The 20,353-nt window shown below is 55.1% G+C and overlaps 7 protein-coding genes across 7 annotated transcripts; 4 read left to right on the top strand and 3 right to left on the bottom strand.

Annotated features, from left to right (window-relative positions):
• The first annotated feature begins 89 nt into the window (after positions 1–89).
• B0T15DRAFT_172859 (DNA-binding protein) lies at positions 90–1,509 on the top strand. The gene is made up of 2 exons (XM_062862213.1): positions 90–1,006; positions 1,083–1,509. Exons 1-2 carry the CDS (start codon positions 224–226, stop codon positions 1,314–1,316), a joined length of 1,017 nt encoding a protein of 338 aa, XP_062723076.1. The 5' UTR covers positions 90–223; the 3' UTR covers positions 1,317–1,509.
• Positions 1,510–6,494, bottom strand: B0T15DRAFT_172860 (uncharacterized protein). The gene has a single exon (XM_062862214.1). The coding sequence runs from the start codon at positions 6,280–6,282 to the stop codon at positions 1,702–1,704; it is 4,581 nt and encodes a 1,526-aa protein (XP_062723075.1). The 5' UTR covers positions 6,283–6,494; the 3' UTR covers positions 1,510–1,701.
• Positions 6,495–11,564: 5,070 nt separating this feature from the next.
• B0T15DRAFT_395473 (uncharacterized protein) lies at positions 11,565–13,671 on the top strand (the record flags this gene model as incomplete). The annotated part of the gene is made up of 2 exons (XM_062864783.1): positions 11,565–11,651; positions 12,856–13,671. Coding segments are annotated over 2 exons (903 nt in total), but the record flags the coding sequence as incomplete, so codon positions are not given.
• B0T15DRAFT_172761 (uncharacterized protein) lies at positions 13,469–15,778 on the bottom strand. The gene is made up of 7 exons (XM_062862212.1): positions 15,573–15,778; positions 15,489–15,517; positions 15,286–15,416; positions 14,733–15,193; positions 14,396–14,659; positions 14,110–14,262; positions 13,469–13,959 (listed from the first exon to the last, which is right to left on the bottom strand). Exons 1-7 carry the CDS (start codon positions 15,744–15,746, stop codon positions 13,675–13,677), a joined length of 1,497 nt encoding a protein of 498 aa, XP_062723073.1. The 5' UTR covers positions 15,747–15,778; the 3' UTR covers positions 13,469–13,674.
• Positions 15,779–16,202: 424 nt separating this feature from the next.
• B0T15DRAFT_172746 (orotidine 5-phosphate decarboxylase pyrG-penicillium chrysogenum) lies at positions 16,203–17,357 on the top strand. The gene is made up of 2 exons (XM_062862210.1): positions 16,203–16,588; positions 16,661–17,357. The coding sequence occupies exons 1-2, from the start codon at positions 16,432–16,434 to the stop codon at positions 17,317–17,319; spliced, it is 816 nt and encodes a 271-aa protein (XP_062723072.1). The 5' UTR covers positions 16,203–16,431; the 3' UTR covers positions 17,320–17,357.
• B0T15DRAFT_172751 (Ribokinase-like protein) lies at positions 17,358–18,771 on the bottom strand. The gene is made up of 3 exons (XM_062862211.1): positions 18,461–18,771; positions 18,203–18,400; positions 17,358–18,126 (listed from the first exon to the last, which is right to left on the bottom strand). Exons 1-3 carry the CDS (start codon positions 18,612–18,614, stop codon positions 17,396–17,398), a joined length of 1,083 nt encoding a protein of 360 aa, XP_062723071.1. The 5' UTR covers positions 18,615–18,771; the 3' UTR covers positions 17,358–17,395.
• Positions 18,772–19,402: 631 nt separating this feature from the next.
• B0T15DRAFT_395321 (adenylate kinase-domain-containing protein) lies at positions 19,403–20,185 on the top strand (the record flags this gene model as incomplete). Its single annotated transcript, XM_062864778.1, has 2 exons — positions 19,403–19,733; positions 19,833–20,185. The coding sequence occupies 2 exons, from the start codon at positions 19,403–19,405 to the stop codon at positions 20,183–20,185; spliced, it is 684 nt and encodes a 227-aa protein (XP_062723070.1).
• Between the last annotated feature and the right edge of the window lie 168 nt (positions 20,186–20,353).

Here is a 20,353-nt window from a genome sequence, read left to right as displayed (position 1 = left end):
ACTACGTAGGGGTGGCAGCTTGGGACAAGGCAATCCGAGTCATTGAAGAAGGCAGGAGTGGCAGGATGAGTGAGCGTTCGCTAGTTTAGGTTTCTGTATCAATTCATTACTTGTGGCCCCTTCTTTTACCTTTTTCCATTCGTACCTTCTTTCTTAGATTATCCTTGTTTTACTTCTACCCTTTTTCATCTACACGAGCAAAACGACCAATCCAGTCCGCACAATGCCGCCACAACCAGAGGCCAACCCCAGCACAGCGATAGAATCGTCGCTCCCCATCGACCACTCGCACATCCTCCTCACCTCCTTCAACTCTTTCCTCATCGTCGCCATCCACAACATACTTTACTACCGCAACATCTACCCACCGGCAACCTTCCTGTCCACCAAAGCCTACAACCTCCCAGTCCACCAGAACCGCCACCCGAAGGTCTGCGCCTGGATTCGCGACGCCGTCGACGCCGTCAACGTCCAGCTTTCCGCCGGACATGTCTCGCGCATAGCGATCGTGATTCACAGCCCCCTAGACCAATCCTTCGGGGGCACTTCACGCCACCACCCCCCCAGCTCACCCCGCTCCTCCGATGACATCTCCTCCTCTCCCTTGGCATCATCAACAAGCACGAGCACTAGCCCCACCTCGCAGGAAAAAACAACAGCGGACACCATCCCGCCCGGCGCGGTGCTCGAGCGCTGGCTGATCGACACGTCGCGCTTCCCGGCATGGCCGACGTCGGCGACGAGCAAGTCGGCGACAGCCACCTCCAAAGCGATGCACGACTTTGCGCGGGTGCTCGCCAATGGCTCGCGCTCCGAGGAGGCGCACGAGCGGCACCTAGTGGCGGACGAGGCGTCGACGCTGCGCTGGCCCGATCTCGACGAGCAGCTGCGCGGGGCGCTGCGGCGGATGGCGTCCACGGCCGAGGGCATGGGGCCGTTGCCTGTCCAAGGGTGCACGTTTACTGTTGCTGTGGAGTTGCAGGATGAGGGGCGGGCTCCTATAGGTGTGAGTGCTCTTTTTATTCGCTTGACTCTAGGTAGCGGCGGGCAAATCTGTTGTTGCGTGCTAACACTGCACATAGCACCCGCAGGCTTGGATACCCTCAGAACCTAACCTGCAGCCTGCGAGCAAGGGGGGAAAGGAGATAAGCGGAGAGGATATAGGCGGGGTGAGGACACGGCCGATACGGGCGGTGGAGGCGGGGCCGTTGTTCTTCGAGTGCTGGGTGGAGGAAGGGAAGGCGAAAGAGGTCCTGATGAGGATGAAGGGGAAGGAGAAGGGGCCAAGTACTCAGGGGTCGACGCAGCCATACTGACCTTCCGTCTTCGATGCATGATCATGATACCTATGATACCCCAATGATGGACACAACCTGAGAAGACCCCCGGGATCTTCCTCCGTGTTGATGCGTCCTATGCTCTGAAACGGGATATCAAGCTGCGTGCCAAAAACTGAAACATCAAGAATACAATTCCCCCGACGTTGCTCTCGGAGGCAGAGCCTTACTCCGAACATACGTACACAGCAGACAAGACCCAACAACCGAATGTAGCGCAACACCTTGCAGCAGGATCCGCACGGCCGAGTCGAAGCAACCGTCCAACGCCGAGAAAGAGCCCCTTTGCCTTTTTGTAGAACCGAGCAGTCGCCAACTGCCAATCAGACCAAACACCCAAGACCCAATGGAACCCAATGAGCAACTAATTCCCCTCCCCATTACCACTAGTCGTCGCGCCCTTCAGCAGGATCCGCAGACTAACCATCTCCCTTTTAAGCCTCGCGTTCTCCTTCTTGGCCCTCGCCGCCTCCTCGCTCGAGTCCTTGAGCCTAGCGATCAGCTCCTCCTTGTCCTCGCGCCCTTTGCCCTTGAGCATCTTGACGATCTTGCTCAGCTCCGAGTTGAATTTCTCGTACAGAAGCTCATTCTCCGCCGTAGCTTCCTTGTAGAGCTGGTCGATGGCTTTCACCTTGGCCTCGGTCGCCTTGAGGGTGGCTTCCATGTCTTGCTGTATGAGGGCGTGTCGCTCCTGCAGTTCCTGCATTGCTTGAGGAATGCGGTCCTCGAGCGCCCTGATAGCGGCCGAGAGTCTGCGGATGTCGCCGGTTGCGGACCTCGGGAGCGACCCGTTCACCCGTGCCATGTCTTCGGAGATGCGCGAGAGTTCCGACTTGATCGACGCGTCCACCTCGTCGACGGCCTTCTTTTCAGTCTGCAGGCGCTCGCGGAGCTTCGTTGGGGACTGGAGGCGGAGTCTCTGGCTGGTGCCTGGTGTGCCCGGCGGCTTACCGGGACTGCTAGATGGGCGGGTGGGCGATTCCAAGGACGGAGGCACAGGGATACGAGGCGTCTGTCGCAGCGTGGGGATCTGCGAGATCGTCATGGTCCTAGCACGAGTTCTCTGCAGCGTCGGCCTTTCGCTCCTTTCGTTCCTTTCGCTCTCTGAGACCTCGTCTAGCTGCTGGAACAAGTCCGCAGCGTTCTCCTTTTGCTTGGATGAGCGCAGCGGGTGTATCTGAGATTCGAGGTTGAGAGGGATCTTTGAGGGTGATGGAGGTCGCGGAACCGAGTTGAACTTCTCGGCGGTCTGCTGGTTGTTGACTTGCAGGGGCATGAGCGGCGGGTCGTCATCTTCCAGACTCGCCGCTTCCATGAGCGACTTGAGGTCCGAGAGCGAGCTCCTACGTTTCTTCTTCAGGTACTTGGGTGTGGTTGGTTCCACCACTTCCGGCTCGCCAATGGTTTCGAGCCGGTGAGAGCTCATGGGCCGGTGCCCGATGTCGTCGAAGGCACCCGCAACCGGGGGCCGGTCGCGGGATCCTGGGCGACGGAGCCTGTTGGGCAGCGTGTAGTTGGGTCCCATGTCCACAGATTTTGACCTGCTGGCCATCGAAAGGCTGAGCCCGTTTTCCGGAGCGCTTGCCGTTTTGTTGTGCTTGCTCAGCGTTCGCCATACGGATGGCCGGTCTGTCTCCGTCTTGCTGTTCTGCCGCAAGAGCGTGTCGAAACCGAACTTCCTGCGCAGTGAGGACGTGTTCGATGTCACTGATCCCGTTATTGACTTATGACTACGGTAACTCGCTGTCCACGAAGGGTCGTAAGGAGAGCTCTGGAGAAGCAAACTGATGGGGTCCATCTGGTCAGTCTTCTCGAAAATCCGGTCGCAGTCTTCAACGAGCCGGTCGAGAAGATTGATATAATCTGATGCGCTTCCGTCATCGACCAGTAGCTCCGCGAAGGCCAGCGTCAACGCGCCTCTGTCGCCATCGTTTGAGCAACCGTCAAGAAGATCGGCCAGCAGCTTGATGAGCGCGGTGAAAGCCCGGCGATTTTGAGGTGCCATATCACTAAATAGGAACCGCACAAAGTCGGCGAAGTCTCCCACGACCTTTTTGGAAGCTCGCACCTGGAGAGCTCCAAGTGCCTGCATCGTCATGACCGGACCCATCTGCTCGCGCCAAGCAATGCGGATGAACTTCTCAAACGCCGCAAAGATGACCTCCGTTCCAAGTTCCGACGCAGCGTCCAGGTCAAAGGGAAACTCGATGAGGCGATTGTAAAGGTCATTGACCGCAAGTTCGTCAGCCATCGATCTGCTCAGCAACGTTCGACCGATGAAGTAGCCCTTGCGTGCTTGCATGTTGGCGACGAATCCAGTAAAGGTCTGCTCAAGCCGCATCAGAGGGTTGTCTGGAGCCTCTTCTTCCACCATGAGACGAGGTATGTCTCGGTCCTTCAGCGATCCGGACAGCACGGTCACATCTCTCTGGCTGTTAGAGCGTGTATGTTTATGCCTCGATCCGCCGATGCCTGCGCTGTCGACCGAGGTGCTACTAGATGACGCGGTATTTCCCGCCAGAAGATTTGAGAGCAACTTCACTGGAGAGGAGGAAAGGAATGACCGAGTATTCTTCTCGACTCTGGCACTGATGTTGAGCGAGCGCAGGATCTTGCTGTAGTATGACACCAGGGCAGGCACGAGTCCCATGTTAGCGACGCTGAACTGGGTGCTGAGGAGCTGTATAATCCGGCGAGAGAGTGTGGGGAGGAAATCTTCGAGCGCGACATCGTCGGTGAACTTCCTCCCGTTCAGACCGGCGGTGTTCATCGATATCCTGCGCATGTCGCCGGTCCTCACCTCAACGACAATCTCGACACCGTAATGGCCGACTGGCGCTCCTTTGGTGCCTTTCTCGTTGTCCAGAACGATGCGAATAGGTGCTGGTTCCCTGCGCCCCTCGATCAGCTGCTGGGCGCCCTCCTGGAAGACGGCCGCGTGGAGGCCGAAATTGTTATCCTGCATCTTCACTGCCCGAAGAGTCCATGTTGGATCTTCCCTCTCCTTTTCAGAGAAGCGACCCTCAATGCGAGCTCTGACAATATCTTCGCTGAATTTGATAGCTCGGCCCTCGTAATGATCCTGTAGAAGGAAGCATCTCGAGGTTATGGCTTTGCTGGTGGCATGCTCCCTCGCAGGTGCACCCTTCATCTCCTGAGTTGATGTTATCCAGATCAGTCGCCCGTCGGAGGATTCGGTAAACCGGATATCAGCCAGGTTATGCCATCCCATGAATGCAAATTCCCAACTCCCGGGTCCACCAGCGGCGTTGCTCATGGATGCCAGCAAACCGGCAGGGGATGGCTTATCGATCTCCCGAAGGAAGTCGCGTCCTGTGAAGCCCGAATCCGTCTTTTTCTGGAGGAGGACGATGCAGTCAGAAAAGAGGAGAAGAACGCCCGGGCGATCCGCCATCTCTGTATTCTGCGACACTGAGACATAAGGTGGAGCAAGCTCGAGAAAGTCGGCAGCCAGGATCAGCCGTCCCTTGGGCTCAAAGTCCGGCGGCCAATGCTCAACCATGGCGCGAAGGCGGGTTGTGGCGTGGGGCTTATCTGGAAGCGGTTCGTCCATCGAGCAGATGTTTGTGATGATGTCTCTGGCTCGAAGAAAGGCCTGCAGCGCCGGGTGTGTCATGGGGAGACAGGAGATGATCTGGTCGATGAACAAGCTGTACCGAGGCAGTCGTTGTACAGGCTCGATGAGCAGCGAGCGGATCGTCTGTTCCCCGGCCTGGACAACCCGTTGGCGGAAGCTGGACTGATTGTCGAGGAACAGATTGAGGAGCTGAGGGAAGTTCTGGCTAGCTCGAATATAGTCCTGGTAACATTCGGTAAATTTGGGGAACCACTCCAGGAAGATCTTGGCCATTGCGAGCGCGCCGCTTGGGTCCTTCGGCTTGCCAGAACCCCCCAGCCTTGGTGCGGGGAACGGAAGCTCCATGTCCCTCAGAGCTTCCTCCTCGGTCTCATCCATGACACGCCGAAGCTCTTGCATGAAGGCCGAGTTGACCTCTAGGATGCTATCTGCCGATTTTGGGAATAGCTTCTCCATATCCTCTTCGCTTGGGCTGATGCTGCCGGCCGGCCGCTCCTTGGCTTTCTGGCGGAAGTCAGTGGCAATGTTCTGGACAAGCTCAGTGAGCTTGAGTACGTAGCGTTCCTCGGTGTCGACCAATTCGCCCATTTTCATGCGGAGTTCCAACTTGTGGTTCTTGGAAAGCGACTTGCTCCGGTTCAGCGAAGTTGGTCTCGAGGGCGCACGCCGCAGCTTGGAAGTCGGCAGAAACACCGGCTCTCCGAAGAGCTTCACCAAGGGAGTATATCCGCCATACTGCCGTAGGGTTGGATCCAAAATGTCGTCCTCATCGTCAGGAACCTCCTCGTAATCGGCGTTTTCCAGCGGCACGATTGAACCTGGTGGCAGGACGAGGTCAATGTCGACATTGCTCAAGTGCTGTGTCCGCAGGGCGTATTCCAAGATTCCGATGATCTCGGTGGTGTTCTCAGCCTGAATGGCCGCCTTGGCCAGGTCGGCCGCATGCTGCTCGCTGAACAACGACGGTGCTGAGCCCGGGCGGCGGTTCCGAGGGGTCGGGTACTGATTCCTCAGATGGGTTTTTACAGCCTCGGGCAGCTCGCTAAAGTACTTGTAGAGACCAAATGCCAGACCTCTGCAGACCTCGTCGCCCTGGAACTCGCGCGGCAGGTGTGCAACAACGCTGTAGAAGGGCGAGTTCGGCGAGACGGTGATTCGCGGGAAGGTTTGGTAGCCGGCTGGACTGTAGATATGAATCTGGATTCGGGAGCTATTCAGGGTGTAGTTGGCGGTCGTGGAGGGGCCGTGGAAGATGAGGACGGGCAGATGACCGAGTAGCGGGTCGCTAGCGGAGTAAAGAGTGACATGCTCTGGCGAGAGCGCCAGCTCCTCAGTGACACGAACCATGGCCGTCTCAATCGGCTGTGCTCATGGCGATCGTGGTTGCGGAAACGAAGCGATCTGCCGTTGTGGCAGGTAGTCGGTTGCGCGTTGCGAGCGGGCTGTCGTGAGGATAAGCGGCGGGGTACGGATAGACGTATGGGAAAGAAGGAGCGGCGCGGATCGGGCGTCTCGACGCAAAATGCCCAGTGTAAACAGACGGGTCCGGCCGTTGTGCATTCGCGCGAGGCACTGCAGGCTTGGGTTGGGTTTGCGACACGCGGTGATGCGAGTACTCGTCGGTGGCTGCAGCTCGTGGCGCACAAGCTGCGACGGCGCTTTCCCCGTTTGTGTGGACTATAAACAGGCGTCCCGAGTACCTATCCCTGCGCAATGGAGACAGCAGCACAGCGGGTGGAATATTGCGGTGTGTACGTTTGTTCGATATTTGTCACCCAAAGTGTAAACGCCTCCCGAAATTCACATAAAGGATTGTACAAGAAGAAGAAGTGAGAGGTTGCCAGCGAGTGCAGGCTCCCGACGGTCGTCGATCCGGAGCGAACGCAACCGTGGGGTATCGGAAGGTGGCTCGGTGGGAAAGGTGGAATGGCGGCTGCCAACTCAATCCCATGGAACCTCTGAATCCGGGGGGTCGGGGGTGGGAGTCGAGAGTGGGCACCAGCGGGAAGCTGCCAGGGTCGGGCAGCGATCGTAGCCGAGAGGCTCGGCAGTGGCTCCAGCCTAACGCGTGAATGGCGCGATTCCGAAGAGGGAGCTTGGGCCAGGTCGATCGGGCAGAGACGTAAACAAGCCCAGCCAATAGCACGATGCCAGCCTCCCCGGCCCGCGAAGACCAGCCCCCTGCTCAGTGTAAACATTGTCCACCACGACTCGGGATTTATCAACCTAACCTCAACCTCTCTTCCTTCCATACAATACCTCTAATCAGTCGGTCCAGCAATTGCTGACCGTCTTCTATGAAAGGCGTGACATTGCCATTCTCTGCGTAGGTAATTTGCATTGTCAATACTGAAGAGCTCCTACTGAAATACAGCTGCAGGGATAACGCAAGCGAGAAGCCTGCGAACATCCCGTAGTTCTATAACACAAATACGTACAGTGTTTTCCGCTGGCCCCGATTATGCTCAGGGGGTTGAATACAAAAATAAGCTTCCCCATCATGCGAATTCGAACCGCTTTCCCTTTCCTCTATCTAAAGAAGCACCTTCAGCGAAGTCTTTTACCTCCACACAATTTTCCTGCAACTCATGCTGTATCCTCTTCACCTCCGCTCGTGCCATCTTCAGCTTCTTAGCCTCAGCCTCGATCGCAAAGTCCCGCACTTGAATCCCCTGGGTCTCTAGCTCGGCGCGCATCTTGATAATATATTCCCGCTCCCGCTTCTTCTTCTGTTCCTTGGGATCCGCGGCGAAGTCGCAGATGTCGATGCCTTCTCGCAGTAGCCGCAAGACATCAGGCCCGTTTTCGATCGTCTGACTCGTTACGCTGGGGATCGAGGGTCGGAGTTTGTCTTCAAGGACGTGGGCCAGCAAAATCAGCCGTGGACCGTCAGAATTGGACCGAATTTCCGAGCGCTGTCGACGTGAAGCTGGCTCGTGTTCCACTTCGGACTTGGCACGGCGTCTGGTCGTCGGTGTGCTGCTTCGGTCCCTGGTCGCAGAGGGGATGCTGAGGTTCTGGAAAGGCATGACGGAGAGCTGTGCGCGCTGTCAGCTTTTAGACCTACTCTACCTAGTTTGATAGAAGTGACACACGGACATGTTCGCGCCTGGGTCTATTCTTGCCTTGAGGGCACCGCGCAAGTTTCTGAAACACCTTCTAGGTCCGGTTCTGCACACGGTCGGATGCCCAAATCCAAAAAAGTATTGGTTTGTCGAAGTATTTCAATGGGCGCCGTTCTGAGTTGCTATCAAGCAAGGATGCCTGTTCAAGAAGATATTCTGCTTTCAAACTCCAGCAGTAAGCGTTGACAATGTATGTGGTGACAAAGTTACTATACTGCGATCGGAAGCAGCACTGGCACTAGTCTTCCCTGGCATACGGAATCGCACATGCAAGTGAATCCCACTGACACAGGGGCGCACTTTCCCGGTAAACATACGTGGAAGTATGAAGCTGCTCAGTCTGAATTTACTTGGTGGATCTAGACAATTTCAGTTCAAGGTAGCCATAGACATGTAATACTGTGCCCATAAACGGTTGGGATATATCATACAGTTGTTGGAGCCTCCGCGTCTACAACAGTACATCCATCTTAGTCCCGAACAAAAGCTTCCTACCCTAGCACAAGTAGCGAAGGGTGACAAAAAGAAGGCAACAAACCAACAAACTAGGCTTTCTTCCATACTTCAAGTGTTGACAAATACCAGTCATTATATTGTCCCCCTGCGCTCTCTTGACTACGACCTCCCCATGAGCCTCGTCCTCTTATTGAAGCAAACAGTGCTGAGACCACAAGTATCATCTCTCCCCTATTGCATTACAACCTCCTCCTAATACTACCGCCCACCATTGTTCTTCCTTCTCCTTCTGGTACTCTTAGAGTCCAACTCCGAGATATGGCGCGTAATGCGTTAACCGGCCTCCCATCACCGGCCTCTCATCACCAACAGACTCTATTGCGAGAGTGGCCTAGCCTGGCCGTTCCTCTCCTTAACCGGCCTCCCATCACTTCTAGGCACCATTTTGTCTCCCGTAAACAACAGAACAATAAGAAAAGAACCCCCTCCAACAGACAGTACTTGAGGACCACCCATCGAAGAAGCATGGTTCTAATGTCATCCATCACCCAGAAAAGCCTCGGTGAATCCACTAAGCTAGGTCATTACCATCACCACCATCATCCTCGTTATCGTCGCCCTACTGCCACTGCCCGGCCGGCCTGCTTAATCGTGGTCGACCCATGTTCAATCGCGTGACCCAAAGATCCATCAGGTGTGCCCGGGAGCCAACGGCAATGATTGCCTTGCTCTGCTCCACCTCACCAAAAGCGAAACGCATCCTCGGGGCGCGTCGTCAGTAGTAGGATGGAGGCCACGAATGTAGAAATTGCGGTTGCCGTGGATTCCATTCTCCATACGCTGCTCAACGCACTTTGTGTGGAAGGAAGGCCGCGGCCGCCGTTCCGTCGACAATGCCCTCGTATTGCCGGCCTCCACCCGACCCCGGGTCGGCATTCGCCCGCAGGCGGTGCCGGGGGGCCATCTTTAAGGTTTTACGAGGTCTTATGGGCTTACCACGTCAGGCCTGACGACGGCGCGGTCAGCCGGTCACTTCTTCTTGCGGGATGAGCGCCGTAACGGGCCTCCTTTGTTGACAGGTGTGTTTGTCGTCGGGGTGGTCCTCTGCGAACTTGTCCTCGGTGGCGGCTTCAAGTCACGCGTTCAGGCGCACCGGCGGCCCTTCCTTGTCGGAGTGCTCGTCGTGGAAGCGCTTCAACGCCACGTCCGAGACGTAGGCGGCGTCCACCAGGGCACGCATGCCGGCAATCCCAAAGGTTGCCGGTGGTATCGTACATGATACAACCTTGTCAGTCGTTGAACATGGCGTATGCTGACGCCGACGGTGTCTGCAATCTGCGGGAGGCATGAACGCCTTGAACATAATGGCGACTAGGCCTTCAGGTCGGCGTTGAGATACCGAACCATGATGTCGCGATATTGTGCTGGGTGCCAAATGTTGTGTCGCTAGCTCTTCGTATGTTCGCCCTCGCCTTCGCGTGAAGCGACGGGACCTGGAAGGGTCCTCCAATGTTGGAACTGTCTCCGAAATTGATAGCCTAATGAGGAGCGCCTCCGGACGGGCCGGACTCTGGAGATGCTAGTGGTTAGCCGGCTGCTGGAGAGATAGGGAGAAAGAGGCACGAACAAACTCTAAGATCCCGCCATACTGGTACATATACAACGGGCATAGCCAGTGTTGAGTGCTCCCAGCTCTTTATAGCATGAGTTGCCGCCTCATGAACGCCTGGCAATTTGCGCCCGAGGTGATTGTATCTGATGACTACGCGCGCAAGGTACTACCTTCACAAAGTTTTAATGTTTCTCTTCGGGCTTGTAGGAGGACCAAAGATTGGAGGTCACTTACCAAATCACACATCGTCTGGCGGCGGAGCGACAGCACGCCCTCCGGCAGGCCGACCCCAGGGGCGCCGGCCATTGGATGGAGATGAATACGGAGTTTATTTTATATTCCTTGGTTGGGGGGATGGCCGAGCAATTCTTTCACCCGCTTCTGGCAGGTCCCACGGCCAAAAGCGGTGCAGACCGGAAGCGAGCGACTTGAGTAGGAGCCCTTTTTTTTGCGTTTGGGAGGGTTGGCTTCAGGCAAAAGCTCACTGAGCTGGTAGCGAATGTCCTGAAAGGCATGCTAAGTGGATGACCTAACACCCAAGGGTATCACAACAATGTTAGTGACTTGCAGGATTTGACTAATACTTGATAGTGCTTCTAATGAAATAGGGAAGTCTCTTTAGCAAGAACATGTCTGTTTTCTCCAACATGACGGTGTGTCCCGACCATAGACATCGAGGGCGGTTTGATAGGTTGTTAATATACTGGAAACTTTCCTGACTTACCGGGCCATTCTGGGGTGCTCAGACGACGGCAAGCCTTTGCGGCCACCTATTGCCTCTCCATAAAGGCGACAATATTAGAGCAGCAGACGGCGAAGGTGATGGTGGCCAGAGGGTGTTGAGCTGTGGTGGGTCTGGGCAAAAGAGGAGGAAGCTTGAGGTGGGACCTTGAAAGAGAATGAAAGAATAAGAAATATTCAGTTAATTTTAACTTTGTAAGCCCAGTATCAGATTCTCAGTCCTGGGTATTTGCCAGGTTTCTATTGGGGAACCATTTTGTTGAGCAGTACTAGTACTTAGTAGGTACCTAGTACTTTAGCCTCCTGTCGCCTCCCCTCTCGGCAATCCGATACCTCAGCCACCACACACGCTCCTTCCTCTACTTTAGCATGCTCGGCATCTCAGAGTGCTCACCTCTTATCGTCATCGCCGATCGTCTCCTCCTTTGCACGTTAACCGGTCAGGGAACCCTCTCGGTAGAGTCGTTCGGCAGCGGCCTCCGCCGGCTCGCGCCCCCCTCCACCCTACCATCCTCGCCATTGCCATCCTTCCTTTGTACCTTGACATCGCCATTACGAACATTCGAAGTGATGGTAGAATATTGCTGGTCAGGCTTCAATCTTGATCCTTGCATTCAATTGACTTATCCCAAAAATCATGTATTTCCGCGGAGTCCATCAGGATAGGGAGCCGAGGAAGCAAGGGGAACAGGGCTGGTACGACTGAAGAGCGACGATACCTTGTGACACCACCTTGCCAAGGTTCGATGAGCCGCAACATGGGATCTGAATACCCTCACGCTGTAGAGCACAGGTTAGATTGCCAATCCAGTCCTGGTAGTCATCCTGTGACGCAAGACGCCCGAGAATCGACCGAGACATAGGGCTCCGGCCGTTCCACGAGATGCGGCAGAAAGGTTTCGGTGCGGGACGGGATATCTCAAGACATGAGCATGTGGCACGCTGCCAGACGGCTGGCCACAAGGCTGCACAAGGTGAAGTTCTCATTGGGTGGTGAAGCATGCTGAGAGTGGTTACATAATGTTAGTCCTCATGCACGGAGTGCTGCTGTCCTACCCACGATACTGCATCCCAACGTACCTTATGTAGACGAATCTTCATGAACGAACCAGTCCTAGAACTGAAGGGTCAGCCCAGCGCCTACCTGGGTACACGCGGCCCCGAAATTTCCGATCGGGTAGTGACAGGTCCCAAGTGGTATCTTGCCATGGCCTTCGAGCAAGGACTTTGCCAGTCCATTCTGAGCTGGAACTTGAAATCAGCAACTCATCACTCGAGACCCAAACTTAAGGTAACACAGCATCTGTCAATCACCCAGCAGCCAGTTTCGGTCAAGCTAAACCCCACACCTATCGTCCTCGCGCTTGTTCCTATGATGAACTTGGACATTTAACGTGCAGGTCAGGCAAACTGGATGACAAACGCCGAGGCGAGAGCCTCTGAATCGCCCGGATGCCAACAACCTTCCTCTTAGCCTCTGAGGCGTGTGATCTGCAGGGTTCTTACTCCTCAGTCAAGTAGAGTCACTTTCTTTCTCCTCTGTGCGATTTGAGGAGGCTCTGGACCAAGAATGATAGCCTCACGGCAGAGGGATACCTTGGGTATCATGCATGTCATACCATTAATTTGCGTTGTGACACCTGGGAGCTAGGTAACAGGATACTCATCCGTTACAGCCCTCTCTATCACTATTTTGTGTATGGCCCTGGTTTCAGAGGAACTACGCAACCATGGGGCCTCATGACATTTCCATGTACCCAAGCTCGTTCGCTCTACCATGGGAGCTCTGGTAAGTAACCCCAATTCTCCTCAGGTCGCTGCCCTCGACGGAAAATGCGCGGGCTTCCTGTGATTGTGATGATGGCAACACCAAGATGTCCGAGTATTATACACCGAACCCTGTGTTTCTACCACGAACCCCTGAGCGGCGAGGTTCCTTCCTACATTGCCGAAACCTCTGACGCTCCCGGAACTAGGAACTACGAGCATCACCGTGCGGTGGTTCCCATTCGAGATATCCGTGGGCGGGAATGTGACTTTACGCTGCGCACTCATTCTTTCGCCGCCCTCCCAGGGGTGTTCTGTACTACACCGAGCCTCTCAACAACATCCGGAGACCGACATGCCACCGACTTTGACGACCCACTCCAAGTGTCAGCCAGGTACATCCCGCGCGTCAAGGCCCTCCTCCTCAACCAACTTCCCGGCGCGACAGACGTCGCGGTGTTTGACCACACTGTCCGCAAGGCCTCCGCAACGAAAACACCCGCTCGACAGGTCCGGAAAATCCATATCGACCAGTCGCCTCGGGGTGCTCTGGGACGGGCCCGCCGCCATCTGGACCAGCAGACAGCTTCGATGCTGGAGAGCGGGGCGATACGCTTCTCCATCATCAACGTGTGGAAGTCGATCAGGGGAACCGTCACCGACCACCCGTTGACCTTCGCCGATTGCCGGTCGCTTCGCCAGTCCGACTTGGTCCCCGTCCGGCAGATCTATCCGGACTACGTGGGCGAGACGTACGCGCTCAAGCACCGGAGCACCCAAGAGTTCTGGTACTGGAGCAATATGGGCGAGGCTGATGTTTTGCTGTTGCAGTGTTTTGATAGCCTTGAGAGAGATGAGGCTGATGGTGTCGATGAAGATGGGGATGACGGATTGGCTTATGCGCAATGCGCCCATGGGTCATTTGAACTGAATGAGGTAACTGGTGAGGCTGAGAAGCACGAGAGGGAAAGCATTGAAGTGCGATGTCTTGTCATCTACGGTATTCCGACCACCCATTCTGCGAAGATTACCTAGTTTTTAAACAACGCTATTCCTTCGGCCTTTACGTCTCTCTCTCTCCTTCTGTATCCAATCGACGAGCTGGAACCAGGGGGGCTTTCCTCCGGTGGTGCGTGTAGCGGAGGAAGAGGAGGATCCATGACGCTGCAAGTAGCTCTTCACGGAATATACAGCTGCTATCTCAATCCTGAACATCGCGAGGGCGAGCGTCAGGATGGTCAGCAGGCTCGCGACAAGGCCAAAGCTCCACAGGCTCCAGGCTCCATGGTCTCCGTTGTCGGCGACATTCATCCCGTACACTCCCTGTCACCCCATAAACAGTCAGTGATTTTAGGTCTGTGGGGTTGGTACTCGTCGAAATAATTCGAAGCAGGAGCCATTTGATGATTGCTGATTCAGGGGGGTGACCAAGCGGCTAATAGAACGGAAAAGTTGTTTCAAGGGCATACGCACCGCAATAAACGTGGCGGGAAGATACACCATGTTGAGAACGGTGAGTCTTTTTATGCTCTGGTTCTGGTTGAATGCGAGCTCGGCATCTCTGCGCTGCAACTCCATCATGTTCTGCGAGATGCGGGCCTGCCTGACGGCGTGCAGATTCATAGCCTAGCATATTTGTGACAAGGCGTCAGAAATGTCTTCAAAACAAGCAGTACAATACAGTTGGCAAACGGAGGGCGAGAGTACCAGGTACGATGCCCTCGGGGGAAGAGAAGCATAATAAAGGAGCATAACGTACCGTGTCAAGGATAGCACTGGTTCTTGTCCGGAGCGCCAGAAATCTGGAGCACACGACCACCATTGCGTCTCTTTCTTGCAGGAGATCCCTCTCGAATGTGGTTGGACGAATGCACAACCCGTGCTGCGAGGGAGCATTTGTCAAGTATGTGATGAAGCGGCTGTGGTAGTTGAGCTGCCGCTCAGAGTAGTCGACCATCAAGATAAACTTTCTGTGGAGCCAGTTGGCTGATTCGATGAGTGCTTCGTCGTCGAAATCTTCTGTCTTTTTTGTTTGCCATTCAGTCAGCGACCTAGCTGAGTGTAGCGGCGACGTGCACCATGGGGGGCGGACGAACCAGATCCTCAAGAAATCCTTCCATCTCATTGAGGAACAGCTTCCAGGAGGTCTTGATCTCCCTTAGAACCTTCAGAACAAAGCCAAACCCGTCGTTCGACAGGTCATCAATCAAAGCCTCGGGTGAGCCGTCCCCAACGTAGTTGTCGATCCACGCTGCCAGCTGGGGCTGCGCATTGGCGGGAATTTGAGAGACGAAATTGGCGTCGTCCATGTTATGGTACGGATCAGGGAAGTACAAGAACGTCCAGAGACGGCCATCCAACCTAAGGTGGCCAGACACTCTTCGTATGACAAAGACACGTGGGTCTAGACCCTTACCACGTGTCGTGGCATCAAGCAGCCGTACCAAGCGGACCGTATGTCCGATCTTTCTGGCATCCGTGTAAGCAGCGGGCGTTTCGGCCGTTACACGCATGAAGTCCACAGCAGACAGGTTGAAGTGCGAGAAAAACCGGGCCCCTGCTTGACAGCATCAGCATAAAGCAGTACGGGTGGAGGGGCTTGGACGGGTACGGAAAGAAACGCTACTAGTATCGATGTTGAATACTTGCCGCCTTGAAGCAAAGGTCCCGCGAACCACTCCCTATCGCTCGTTTTGAACCGGCATGTCCAGAGTTCATAATCCATCTGGTACTTGGCACCGAGGAATTGCAAGAGCGGTCCTGACAGCTTCGTGACAACTCTAGGTGGAGTAAAAGTGTCAGAAACGATGAGCTTGATGGTACTTGTACCCTTACGAAGGAGAAAGACCCACAGGACTCGAAGACTCAGCGTTTCTGGTATCTTGCGTGGGAGTAAGCACTGACGAAAAGACTAAGATCAGACTTTGAGGAGTTACCTGCTTGGTCAAGTGCTCCGTCAGCGGGTCGAGCATGGAGAACTGTCTTTGAGAAACGCGGCTCTTCTTGTCCGGGGCCCTGAACACCTCGACCAGCTCCACGGAAAGGGCCGCTGCCGGCAAGTTCTGGATGTAGTCCCTCAAGTCATCATCGTCTTCCCCGTACGGCGCCATGTTTGTGGTGATATCGGGCGACACACCAAGAGGGAACTCGCAAAGCGTCCGCGGCCGCGCAGCGGTAACGGGATGTGGGAGCTCTGTACAGTTATCATCTAGGGACTGAGCCGGAAGGCTTCCGCTCGGCGAATTGGCAATAAGAAGCCACCAATATGAAGGTGTGGGTGGTATAATGAAGCTATTGCCGTTCTTCTGCGGCAAACCTATGATCTATGATTGGAGGACGACTGCAGATTTGCAGCAGACATCGGTCAGAGAAGCAATTCTCGGTGCCGACGACTGCAGTAGGTAATAATTCGAAGACGGCAGCCTCCGTGTAACTGTGAAGGACCATGCATTGAGTCCCTCGGGCCATAATGATGCCCGTGACTGTGCCGCTGTGCTGTAGACGGATGCATACCTACCTACGCTTACAGAGCCTTGTTGAACAATCTGCTGATTCCTGGGTTGCACAAAGAATGCAAGAGGGACAGCCTTAATGTGTGACTGGATGCCGCTGCTCCACGGAGCACCCCCTCACACACCACAATCATTTCTCGGACACTGGCAGTTTACATAAAAACCGTCGTTGTAAGGAAACTGAGAGGGTTACTTATCGACTCGACAACAACTTCCACAGCGCCACAGTCTCCTCAGCACCATACACACAGAATCATTTTCGCGCAAGGATCTCTATTCAGCCATGGCCTCCCTCTCGAAGCTCCCATTTTCCGAGCGAGCTGTGGCCCATCCCCACCCGCTTGCCAAACGTCTCTTCCAGCTTGCCGAGACCAAGAAATCCAACCTCGTGATCTCCGCGGATCTGACCGATAGCAAAAGCCTGCTTGCATGCGCCGATAGTTAGTAGTTTCACTCCCAAAGGCACCGTATGCGCCTACCGATTGCTACTGATACTAACCCGGCTTGGCCAGGCCTTGGACCTTACATCGCGGTGTTCAAGACTCATGTCGACCTGGTCTCGGACTTTAGTGACGAGACCATTCAGAAACTCAAGGAGCTATCCAAAAAGCACAACTTTCTGATCTTTGAAGATCGCAAGCTGGTGGACATCGGCAACACCGTCCAGAAGCAGTACCATGGTGGCGTCCTACGCCTTTCGGAATGGGCCGATCTCGTGAACCTCAGCGTCCTGGGCGGCGACGGGATCGTCGAGGCGCTGGATAAGACAGTGACAGCGCCCGATTTTCCCTTCCCCGAGCAGAGGGCCTTCCTTATCCTGGCCGAGATGACCTCGAAGGGCAGCCTTGCCACCGGGTCGTACACCCAGAAGTGCATCGACATAGCCCGCCAGTTCCCACGATCCATGATTGGCTTTGTGGCAACGAGGGCGCTCGGCGAGGATCAGGCGGCGGAGAAGGAGGATTTCCTCGTCTTCACCACTGGCGTCAACCTGGCAAGCAAGGGCGACAAGCTCGGTCAGCAGTATCAGACGCCCGCGAGCGCGGTCGAACGTGGTGCGGACTTCATCATTGCAGGCAGAGGAATCTACGCTTCGGCGGATCCCGTGGAGGCCGCGAAGCAGTATCAAGCTGAAGGATGGTCAGCATATCTCAAAAGAGTCCAGGCGTGATGATCAGCGTGAGAGCCACGACTCTTCATGCTGCTAAGCGAGCGAAATCAGTGCCTTGTTATTACGCTACCGCAGCTCACCCATTGACGGGTGTCTTGAGCATAGTACGGAATCGATCAACCCTGGCTGAGAATTCTTCCCCATTCCACATCTCCCTGCCGTGGCGTGAAGTTCTATCGGGCAACCCGACTTGTTCTATGACAAAGCTCGCAGCAACGGAGCCTGCGATAGCGGCTTCGGTAAGGTCGGAAGCAATGCCGAAGATGACCGTGAAGGCACCAAGGAAGGCGTTTCCCGCACCGGTGGCGTCCACAACACGAGAGGAGCCACTACTGTGAAATGCTGGGAACCATCGAGCAGAGTACGAAGAAGAGGCAACCACGCAGCCGTGCTCACCGCAGCGGATCACGACGGCGCCGTCTCCGTTTCGTCCCACTCCGCATTCCAAGACTCGGAGCGCCTTGTCTTCGATGCTTTTGCGGTCAAACTCCGCCAGTGGTTCGTCACCGGAGCCAAACGTGGCCAAGAACTCGACGTGATTGGGCGAGTATATGTCGACGCACTTGGCTATCTTGAGATGTGCGTTTTGGTTTGCCGGATTGCAGGAAGCTGGAGCTGGCTCCCAGACCATGAGTGACTGTGAGGCAACTGCGGCCTCAAGACGGAGAACAGCGAGGTCCGTTGCAAACGTGTCCATCAGCTCCGGTGTGGCCAGAAAGTGGAAGGCCTTAGACCGCAGCAGTGGTGAGCCGCTGAGGTCAGCGGGCGTCGGTTGCAGCGGAGGGGTAGTGTACTCGAAAGTTTTCTCTATTATTATTATTAGTCCCGCAAGTGTCAGCACAGCCACCCCTCACGGACGGCATCGTAGGGTTGCCAGCCAAACCTTTAAAACTGCCCCCCAAGTACGTGAGAAGGCCTCGAGTGGACAACCTGGAGGCATCTCTTTTGATCGTCAGGGCGATGCCCCAGCTTTTGATAGCCTGCTCCACAGCATCGGGGAAGTCGCTTCCTGCCAGGACACAGCAGCCGACCGTTTGGGGGCGAGCAGCTGCAGTGTCGGTCATGCGCGCGCCGAGTGTGCCTGTGACGAATACCCGTTTAAGCAGAGGCCGAATACTATGCCTGGTCGAAGAATACTCACTGTACAAGCCTGATCCACCCGCAACGTCGTGAAGAATGGTTCCGTTGGGAAAGCGAATCTCATCCAGGACCACCATGCCTAGGGAGACAAAGGCTGGGTGCTCCGGGGAGTCCTCTGAGCGATCCCTTGACGACTTGGAGAAATAAGAGCCCATCCTGCCGGCGCTTCGGAATATGATAAACTTCGCAGAAGCTGGCCGCGGGACTGCTTTCGTTGCCAAGGGGAAGAATGTACGTCGGGGCCAAGAGCCGGTGGTGCGGTATCGGGTTCTTGTGTAACTTCCCTCCCCGACACACCCGCATGAAGGAGGTACGGCCACCAGGGGTTATCATTCGATGTGGAATGCAAACAATATACCTACGTGGGGCCTTGGTGTACCATATGCACCTCTCTACGCCGTATGATACTTCGACCTACCCCACTGCATAGGTGTCACAGGGGTCACGCTCCCAATGAGGTTGGATCTCAAGTTACCTACAAGGTATGCATCGTATCGGGTAGGTGCCTTGTATGCAAGTTGTGCTCTGAGGCAACGGCAACGTACTGTACCCGACGTTACTTCAGTTCGTATGCCATATATCACCTACTAGTAGTATACCAGGCATTATCTGGTCCACGAATCAATACAGCTACCATACCTCCCCTCCCCAACGAGCAAGCGACTGGCTTTGTGGTTGTACCGATGGTACAAGTGCCCGATTACTAACCATCTGTTTGTGCAACACACACCTTGGCTTAAAGACATTTCTTAGGCATTGGTCGGGCTCTGAGAAACAAACTCCTCTAACCAACCAACCAACCCACAAATTCATCCACTTTTACCCTCTTGATCCTTTCACCTTTCACCATAGATACTGCTGGACACATAGAGCACCGATTCCACGACCTACCTAAAGTTCTAAACCCAAGTGCCACCAGGGAGCTGAAATTGTACATACCAGCATGGCAACGACTTGCGCCGGAATACTCGGTGATCCATCACCCCGGCCCGAACCCGACTTAAAGCAGGCTGTGATTGTCGGCATGCTGGGCGGACCCGGGTCCGGTAAGGGAACGCAATGCCAGATGCTTTCGCAGATCTTCGAGCTCGCGCATATCAGCATCGGAGATGTGCTGAGGCAGGAGATCAATCGCCCAGGCAGTCAGTATGCCGGTATCATCCGCGAAAACATGATGGCTGGCAAAGTCGGCCCCAAGGAAATCACCATCTCCATCGTGAGAGATCACATGCAGAGAAGTCTTGCCGAGGGGACGCGCGCCTTCATTCTCGATGGTATGTGTCCTAGTACTTTGTGTGTGCCCTGGTCCCAACGAGCCCAGGCTCCTGAGGACTGAACCTGCTCAGTGCTAATAACGGAAATGCTTCCGTCAGGGTTCCCTCGCAACATGGAGCAGTGCAACTACTTTGAACAGATAGTCGGTCCAGTTACGCTCCTCCTTGTTCTCGACTGCCCAGAGTCGACGATGGTGGAGCGTCTGACGCGCTCTGATCGCAATCGGTTTGACGACACTGAGGATAATATCAGGAGGCGCATCGAAACTTTCCAGAATACAACGTCCGAGGTGATCGAGAGTTTCCGAAGGAGGAACAAGCTTCACAATGTCAACTCCGACCGGGAACCCGGCCTGGTGCGGAACCAGGTAGAGGCCATTCTAGATGGACTTGTCACCAAGCGAGCAGGTATGTACAATACTTACCAATCGTTCATAAGTCCGCGAGCATGATGGCTCTGGTCTTATATTCGGCGCTGGTTCGAACCAAGGCTGAACGTCGCGGCGCTGAGAATCATAGACAATCAATACCACAGCTCATGATCCTAAGCAAAAGTAGGAATGGGCCTTAAAACACCAGCCGTGCTGGTTGGTAGGAAAGGGGAACCCTGACGCACTCAG

The sequence above is a fragment of the Chaetomium strumarium genome (assembly GCF_033439665.1).
Source record: "Chaetomium strumarium strain CBS 333.67 chromosome Unknown B0T15scaffold_3, whole genome shotgun sequence".
Taxonomy (NCBI): domain Eukaryota; kingdom Fungi; phylum Ascomycota; class Sordariomycetes; order Sordariales; family Chaetomiaceae; genus Chaetomium; species Chaetomium strumarium.
This window is presented reverse-complemented; position numbering and strand designations above follow the sequence as displayed.

Bases quoted from the DNA above. Each gene is read 5' to 3' on its own strand.
- B0T15DRAFT_172746 (XM_062862210.1), top strand. From the start codon at position 16,432: ATGGCCTCCCTCTCGAAGCTCCCATTTTCCGAGCGAGCTGTGGCCCAT. The intron at 16,589-16,660 runs GTTAGTAGTTTC...CGGCTTGGCCAG, and splicing joins CCTGCTTGCATGCGCCGATA to GCCTTGGACCTTACATCGCG.
- B0T15DRAFT_172751 (XM_062862211.1), bottom strand. From the start codon at position 18,614: ATGGGCTCTTATTTCTCCAAGTCGTCAAGGGATCGCTCAGAGGACTCC. The intron at 18,401-18,460 runs GTGAGTATTCTT...TATTCGTCACAG, and splicing joins GGGTGGATCAGGCTTGTACA to GCACACTCGGCGCGCGCATG. The intron at 18,127-18,202 runs GTTTGGCTGGCA...TAATAATAATAG, and splicing joins CTTGGGGGGCAGTTTTAAAG to AGAAAACTTTCGAGTACACT.
- B0T15DRAFT_172761 (XM_062862212.1), bottom strand. From the start codon at position 15,746: ATGGCGCCGTACGGGGAAGACGATGATGACTTGAGGGACTACATCCAG. The intron at 15,417-15,488 runs GTGGGTCTTTCT...TACTCCACCTAG, and splicing joins ACGCTGAGTCTTCGAGTCCT to AGTTGTCACGAAGCTGTCAG. The intron at 15,194-15,285 runs GCAAGTATTCAA...GCTGTCAAGCAG, and splicing joins GGGACCTTTGCTTCAAGGCG to GGGCCCGGTTTTTCTCGCAC.
- B0T15DRAFT_172860 (XM_062862214.1), bottom strand. From the start codon at position 6,282: ATGGTTCGTGTCACTGAGGAGCTGGCGCTCTCGCCAGAGCATGTCACT.
- B0T15DRAFT_172859 (XM_062862213.1), top strand. From the start codon at position 224: ATGCCGCCACAACCAGAGGCCAACCCCAGCACAGCGATAGAATCGTCG. The intron at 1,007-1,082 runs GTGAGTGCTCTT...CACTGCACATAG, and splicing joins AGGGGCGGGCTCCTATAGGT to CACCCGCAGGCTTGGATACC.